This window comes from Sarcophilus harrisii, chromosome 1 (genome assembly GCF_902635505.1).
Source record: "Sarcophilus harrisii chromosome 1, mSarHar1.11, whole genome shotgun sequence".
Taxonomy (NCBI): domain Eukaryota; kingdom Metazoa; phylum Chordata; class Mammalia; order Dasyuromorphia; family Dasyuridae; genus Sarcophilus; species Sarcophilus harrisii.
The window spans coordinates 10,461,578-10,470,106 of NC_045426.1; the positions used below are offsets into that span (position 1 = coordinate 10,461,578).

Below are 8,529 nucleotides of genomic sequence, written 5' to 3' on the forward strand. Positions count from 1 at the left end.
TTTCATTCAATATTATGGATGATTTTGCTGGACGTGATATTTTTGGCCATAGGCCTAGTTCTTTTAATTGCTGCTATAAATTATTTTAGGATCTGTAGTCTTTAATTGTGACTGCTAAGTCCTATACAATTATAATTGTGGTACCAGCATATTTGAATTTGTTTTTCTTGTTTCTTGCAAATTTTTCTCTTTGACTCGGGGTTTTCAAAATTTGACAATAATATTCCTATGTGTTTTCTACAAAGGATCTCTCTGAGGTGTAATTGGAGGAGTTTTTTCTATTTCTATTTTCACCTCCTGCTTTATAACCCCAGGACAATTTTCTTGGCTTATTCATTGCAATATATCATGTCAAGGTTCTTTTTGTGATTACAACTTTCAGGTAGTCCAATTATTCTTATATTTTTTCTTCTTGATATGTTCTCCAGACCTGTTGTTTTTCTAGATTGTTTCACATTCTGTACTATTTTTTTCTTTATATTTGTTTATATATTGCCTTGTTACTTCTTAATCTCTTTTAGCTTCACTGACTTGTCTTTTCCCTGTTCTAATTTTCAAAGAGTTATTTTTATCTTTAATACTTTGTTAACTCCTTTTCTAATTAATTCTTTTTCAAAATCTTGTTTTTCTTGGATCCTTTTTTTTTTTTCATTTTTCCTCAATGTCTCTCATTTGATTTCCAAATTCTTTTTTGAATTTTATAAATTCTTTCTGGTCAGAGAAATTTTATTTAATTTTATTCTTTGAGGTAGAAGCTTTTTTTTTTTTAACTTTAGTGTCTTCCTCTGAAGATGAACCTCTATCTTCCATATTCCCATAGTAAGTTTCTATATTTGGGTTCTTTCTTCTTTGGTGGTTCATTTTTTTTTTTCCATGGGAAGTAGTAACCATTTCTGATTGTGAAATGGGGGAATAGTGCCTATAACTTCACTTCAGCTCTTCCCTTTGTTTTGAAGTTCCAAAGCAAAAGTTCCTCCCTCCTGAAAGTGCCCACAGCCAGCACTTTCTCTGCCTCTACATTCCTGGTGTGCTGATTCCTTTTTGTTCAGGGCTGCATCTCAGCAGCACAGCTGGGCCTGGCATTCCTAATCAGAATTCACTCAGTCTTCCCACCTCAAACCCCAGATTCCATACACAGTCCAGGAGGTGAAAGTTTCTGTGGTTCCAGCCAAATCCAGCTAGCCCCACTTGGTGTTTTTGCGGAGCTAGTCTGGAGGTATTTGCATTTCATGCTGGTCAATCCCTCTTTGGGGTCTTTCTTTTGATCTTCTTGGGTTGTGCCAGGAGGGTCTCTGTTCTACCCCAAGTCCTCTTGATTTTTCACCAATCTATGTAATTTTATGAAAAAAAAATTCAGAGCTCTGTGCTAAGAGCTCTGGGATCTAGTCCTGGCTCTCTGTGCACAAGTGGACCACTCATATGACTCTCTGGGTTTCCGTTTCCTCATCTGTAGAAAGAATCTATTAAACCATGTGATTTCTAGGATACTGAGCTGCTTTGACATTCTACAGGATTGATTCCAGGACACCAGAGAGAGTTTTACTTCCTTATGTAGTGTCTGGCTACCTAGAAGAAGAACCCAGATAATTTCCATATGATGCCTGATGTCATTGCTTTGGTGGCATTCCAAATCAATATTTGGCAACTTTCCCCTTTGAGGTCTGTAGCCATCATGAATAACCAAGAAGCTATTATGGTGTCTTTGGAGTAAGCGCTGCATTCCTGTTTTATCCATGTTTGGAATAGACGTGCCCCCAAACCCAGGGCTTTCAATAAGATTTTACAGGTCAGTCCATTCTCAACCAAGAAATCAGAGCCAATGCTCCCAACTCATTTGAAAACTATTTCCAAACTTCTTGTCCAGCTGCTCTTCCATGATGTATATTTGTGGACAGAATATAAATATGACTATTGAGATAAGTAAACATAGGGAGCAGTAATTATGTGCTACTCAACATGCTGTATGTTCTAGACTGTAAAGAATTCTAGGAGAAAGGATAAAATTAAACTGAGATCCTTCCATGTCCCCCAAATCAGGTAATAGAGAATCAGGTCTATCAGAGTTTCAAAATTATCTCTCTCATGATTTGGAAAGAAACAAAGGAGCCTAAGGTTGCCAGAGACTTCCCTTATCTGAATAAGAATATATGTATAAAAGATGTTCAAATCTTATCTTGAAGACTTTCAATAAGAGGAATCCACTATCTCCCAAGGAAATCTATCTTACCTTGGGATATCTCTAGTTGTAAAAAGTCTCTCTAAACCCTTTTATTAAGGCTAAATTTGCCTCTCTGCTGTTTTTACCCAAGGATTCTAGTTCTGTCCTCTTGGACCCAGAAGAATAAACCTGCGATCCCCTTTCCCCATGGTCCCCAATATTTCCCCAAATATTTTAAGACAGTCACTCTTTCTCCCCACTTGGTTCCAAATTTCTTTTTCTCTAGCCTAGAGAGCCCCGATTCCCTCCAAAGATCTTTCTATGGTATAAATTCAAGGACTTTCAATATCCTGGGAGGTTTTAGATGTTCTCTCCAACTTGCCAATGTTCTTCATAAAATATGGTGTCTAGAATTGAATGCAATATTTTTGTGTTTTCATCAGGCAAGTGAATTGGCATTGTGCCTGAAATAGAGCAAATACTTAATAAATGCTTGTTGACTTAACAACCATCTTCTTATTGCTGGAGTCAGTGTTTATTGATACATCCCAAGATTGTTTTTGCTTTTTTGGCTGCTATACCAATGTTGACTCTCCTCCAGGAAAAGATAGCAGTGGGGATTATTGCGTCCCACTACCACCAATCAAGCCCAGACCCTAGCAGGCTGGATGGTGTTGGGCTAAGAATCAGCAAGTGCTAGGTAGTGGGAATTACTTTTTTATATGAATTGGGCTAGAAGGCTACTCAGGTTCCTTCCAGCTCTCAAACAGTATGTTTCTAAAATTGTAGGAATTCAAAGTTCTGATAATAAATGCATCACTGCCTAATATCCTTAACCTTTCTCCCCTTCTAGCAAGACCTATGAACTAAGTTACCAAGAGTTTAGGATCTGTCTGGGTTTCAGAATCTGCCCCATGAAGGATAAATGTTGAAGATTTTATAAGTTGATGTCATTTACATCACTGACCATGATGGATTAATACACTATAATACCATATTTTTTTTTTCTCTCCAACAGGAACAGTAAACAAAAGCAATGTGGTGACCGCCAGTACTTCCATCCAACTCCTTGATGACAGGAAATCACCAGTGGTAGCAGGTAATGCTCTTATTCGTTTCTATCCATGAGCAAAGTAAGAGTGATTTATGTTCACTTGGTGGGGTACCTGATTTTTCTTGTACTGTTGTTCTGCCCAAGCTTAAGCACACTTTATTGCCTTGTTTTCTAAAATATTTTTATCAGCATCTTATATTTTATAATATAATCATTCCCTTGTATAACTCCTTCTTAATCAAGAGTCTCCCAGCAATAATTAAAAACATTTAAGCAAAACTGAAAGCAGAGAACTTGATTGCTTATCCAATTTTCTATCCCTGTATTTCCCCACCTATCTATTGAAAGAATCCAAATACATTTAATTATCATTCTCAGAACAAGATCAATCGCTACAATTAATGTCAATATGGTCTTTGTTTATGTTCTTGTACTTAGTATATATCTCGTTTTCCTGGTTCTGTTTTCTTTCATTCTACATCACTTCATACAAGTTTCCCTATATTTCTCTCAATTCTTTATAGTCATCCTTTTACAAGGGTATACTAAGAGTCCATTCTTCTTGGGAATATGGTGTTATATAATCAACATAGAAGACTGTTTTTTGAATGAGTGAATGTTTTTTGTACTCTTATCCTCCCAAACCTACAGTTACCTACTAGGACAGGAGGCAAGGGAGAATGCTGTTGCCTCAGCTGTCTGGGAATTTGAGACCAGAAAACACATAAGAAATCAGTTATGATCTTTCAAAAAACAATAAGAGTGGCAGCTATTAGATTTGATCATATACTTGAGGTTCGACCACATGGGTGACATCTTTTAAAGATGGGTTCTAGACTGAATGAAGCTTTGTTGGTAAATAATTATTAAAGAAAAAAAAACAGCTTTCTAGATACCGCCCTCCTTGACATAGTTTGACAATGACCTTGTCTTATCACAAAATGCATCTTTTTGTAGGACTTTGGAAAGATTTCTCTCACTAAATAGAATATTCTGGGTACTTTGGCTTTTATGTTGTATGTTTTCCTGAATTTCCTAACACTAAACTCTCTCCACTAACATAATGGTCTGGCTTGAAGAGGAAGGGAGGGACTGTCCCATTCAGGAAGGTCTTCTAGCTGACTGTTTATTCAAGGTGAGATTGAGAGAGATTCTCAAGTCAGGTACAGACCAAGTTGGCTCTGAGCTCCTTCCCAACTCACATTCAGTCAGAATCTGTCAGGATGATTTTCTGCACACAAGTCATTTATAATATAATTTTTAAAAAATCTAAAATTTTTCCCTCCCATTTGGACTCCGTCTTTGCATATGTGTTTTAATTGGAAAGGACTGAAAGCTTCTCTAGACTCATCACTACTATCCCAGGGCAATAGTCCTGGCTATGTATAGTCAATTATGCTATTGCGTGGTAAGTTTGGTATGTCTGAGAGTAGAAGTTTAGAATGAAAAGAAATTTTGGTTTAGGTTGTCACAAATGGTCACAATTGACTCAGTATCTGGGTTTCTTGGTCCCCTGATTCTCCTAGATTCAGTCATCAGTGGGCCAAAATCAGGATAGAGGCAGATTGCCCCTCCCTCATCCAGATTTCCTTTGATTGTATTCTGTGAAACTCAAGAAGCATTTCTTAAGTTGAGTGACCCAGTGGATAGAATGTTGGACTTGGAGCCTGGAAAAGGAATATGAATCTGACCTCAGAAACTTACTCACTGTGTGACTCTGAACCGACCACTTATTTCCTTTTGCCTCAGTTTCCTTATATGTAAAAATGAGGCCCATATTAACAGTTGCCTCCTAGGGATCTTGTGAGAATCAAAAAGGATACTGAATGCAAAGCAGTTTACAAAACTTAAAGTCCTTTATACATGTGATTTATTATTATTATTATTAGCTGTGTTTCAGGCACCATGCTAAGTGCTGAGAATATAAAGGCAAAAAATGAAAGAATCCTTGCTCTTAAGCATCTTAGATTCTAGTCAGTCATTGAAAAATCATGTATTATGTGTAGGCAATAATCCAGATAGTATATGAAGCCCCAGAAGTGGATCATATCATCAGGAAGCTTATGTTGTATTCCCATATTCAACAAACATTTATTAAGTATCTACTGCATGCCCGGAACCAGGCATCCTTTCTCTCCTGTTAAAGAATCTTCTAGTTATTACAGTTTGTTGGCATCCTAGCCAACAAGCCTGAGATTGGCCACGCACAAGAGCAGACTGAATTCTGGATCTGGGATCAGAAGAACTGAATGCAAATTTCTCCTGAACCCTTTTGTATCTGGGAGACCAGGAAGGAGCCTTGTGGTGTCTCTCCATCTCCATCTCATTGACTACAAAGTGGCAGGGGAGTGGGTAGGGATGAGCTAGAGGATTTCTGAAGTCCCTTGCAGCTCTGAATCTGAGCCGGTTGCTCAAGCCAGGGCCGAGCTGAAGTGACCATCTCCTCTAAGGTCAGCCCAAATTGGCGTCACAGCATTTCAGCTTCTTCTGATCTGGGTCAGGCTGCTCTTTGTTGAAACCAAAGCTGGCAAGTCCCTCCCTCCCCATTCTGTCCTCGTTTAAAAAATATTCCCAAATGCCTCACATTTCTGAAATGCCTGTTTGGGCTGATTATGAGTGAAATGTGGATTCCGTTTGGACAATCCGCATCCGGACTATGGGAGAACGTGGATATTCCCAAACACTCCATTAGCCCCGTGGTCAGAGAACCACCCCAAGGCAGCATGGAAAAGGCCTGCTTGGAGCTTGCTTATGACATTGGGTGAAACAATCAGCCCAGTGACCACAGGGCCCTGGGTCAGAAGACTTGCCTTTTCATGAGATAATTAAAGAGAAGGAGGAAAGGAAAACAAGTCAGAAGACAATGTATATTGTTTTAAAAAGTATTAGTTTTGGACTCAGGAGGATCCAGGTTCAAATTTTATTTCAGTCACTTGATGACTTGGGCAAGTGGCTTAATGTCTCTGGATCTTCAGCCTTGGAAAGATGGAGTTTGTTTAACTCAGAACGATCAAATACAACACTCCCCTGTACGAACCAGGGGAAATATTTAACAAAATAAATGAAACACAGATAATAATATGTGGTCTTCTAAGTCATTACGCTTCCCTGAGGGATCCTTATATCCATTTGAGTGGTATCGTTCTCTGGTTTAATTCAACTCCATGACCCCTCCAGCTTTACCTCTATCATGCTATAATGATCTAGTTTTGAGCAGCCCAGAATAATGGGAAGGACACTAGTTCTGAAGTCAGGAGATCTGGGTTCAAATCTCAGTTTTATTATTCATTATCACTATTTACTAATCACATGATGGAGCAGGACCTTGAAGATATGATCTCTCTAAACTTCAGCCCTTTACTGGTGGAGTGAGAGAGCTGGGCTGGGAGATCCCTAGCATCCCTTCCAGCTCTCAATGTATTATTCTACATATTCTCAATGACTTATTCTACAGCGCTGGTGGCAACTGGAATGATACAGGGGAAAGAGTGCTGATTTGGAGTCACCGAGCCTGGGTTCAAATTGTATTTAGTACTTGTATGATCTGGTAGAAGATATTTGGCTCCACGTCTATCCTTTGTAAAATGCAAGAATTGGAATAAATGACTTCAAAAGTCTCTCCCAGCTTTAAACTTATGATCCTACCCTAAGTCATGACTTAATGACTAAGTTAGTCCTTAAGATTTTCAGTGGGAGAGCCTGCTCCGGCCTGGGTCTTGTGACGCTGGTTCCAAGGAGAGGCAGTGGGATGGATGAGATGACTTCCCAATGACCTTTAAATATACAAAGCACGAGGAGCTATTTCACCGTGTTTTAATAATTCCAACTCTCTTTCAAGTCACTGCCATAATTAGGTCCTGGTAATTGTTGTCTCTATATTTCCCTCCAATTAAAGTAGAGCTTGTTTACTATTTTAAAATGAAAGGGTGATTTTAATTGGAACAGAATTTGTGTCTCAGCAGGTAGAGATGAAAATGTGAGGAAGATTGTCCTTTGTCCTCCTGGGGAAGCCAGATGGGGCAAAGGGGACTGACCCCGAACCGAGCTTCAATGGGGCCCTTGTTTAGAAAGTAAACAGATCCGAAGGGAAAAGTTGACAATTTTGCAAATAATTCTAAAGGAGCCAGCTTGGAAGGCTTGCCTAACACCACGGCCTGCGTTGGTATTCCCTAATACATTTACAATGCCTGGGCCTCTTGGGCGGGGAGGAATTTTTAATTTTTTTTTATTCTTTTAAGCAAAAACATTTAGATCCTCATCTGTCACTGACAGCTTTGAAGAGGGGGCAGGCTTCCTGGGCAGGCTTCCATTGATACATCAGCCATGGAGGAGAAATGAGGCCCATCCATCTTTTTTTTTTCCCCAAGACACCAGTTCCAGTGCCCCTCTGGCTCTGTCTGCCAGCCAGCTACCCAGCTGCCCCAGGAGCTGCATATATTTCCATTTACCAGCTCACTGCGGAGAAGGGAGAAAGGGGGGGCGTCCTTCCTTGCCTAGAGACCTGCCGAGGGTCAGCCAGCTCTGGATTCCCTAGGTCAAAACCAGAGTCCATCTTCTTCCTGTCTTAAGGGTCTCTAGCCGGTGGATTCGGGATCGAGTCCCACATTTGCCAGTGGTTGCCTATATAACCATGGCAACTCAAGAAAGAGCTTGGTGTTTTAAGATTCTACAAAATAGGAATGACAATCATATCTCGAGGGGACAGAATGACACAGAGGCTGGAAACCGGGGTTCAGATCTCAGTTCTGAAATGTTCTAGCCATGTAGCCATGAGCACATTGCTGCAGATCTATAAACCTTGGTTTCCCCTCTTTTTGCAGAGGGGGTTGCAGAAGGTTGCAGAGCTCTGCAACCAGATGTTCGAACCATGTTGTCTGGCTCCTTTATTTGAAAGGTGAGGAACCTGAGGCCCATAGACACCGAGGGATGTTCCCAGGGCCATCTAGAAAGCCAGCATCTTTTGTGACATTGGAACCCAGGCCCTCAGCTTTACTCTGTGTCCGTCTCGTGAGCGGCACTGACTCTCCTGGGCTCAAGTGACAGAATGTCCCTAAGAGATTGGCCAACTTGAAAGCACTTTATACATCTCAGTCCTTGGGGTTATCATTTCCCAACCTACTTCAAGACCGGGCTGAGGGTGAGCCGAGATAACTTGGAGGAAAACTTCGGAATCAGAAAAGCAGAAGAGGTTGGAGATATTGCAGGACCTAAGATATTACATCCAGACGTCTCTTGGCTGGGCAAAAGCAAAAGATGCTAAAGCTCTCCTAGTCTGTGAGTAAAGTCAGGAAAGGAGCATTTATGAAGGGACTACTAT

At 40.1% G+C, this 8,529-nt stretch overlaps 1 protein-coding gene across 5 annotated transcripts in view; it reads left to right on the plus strand.

The window, feature by feature from the left end:
- Positions 1-8,529, plus strand: part of CACNA2D3 (calcium voltage-gated channel auxiliary subunit alpha2delta 3) — a 1,010,949-nt gene that overhangs the window by 833,171 nt on the left and 169,249 nt on the right. For all 5 annotated transcript variants that reach the window (XM_031952127.1, XM_031952119.1, XM_031952106.1 and 2 more), the window contains one exon: positions 3,177-3,257. In XM_031952127.1, coding sequence (XP_031807987.1) covers positions 3,177-3,257 — 81 coding nt within the window. The remainder of the gene's footprint in view (positions 1-3,176; positions 3,258-8,529) is intronic.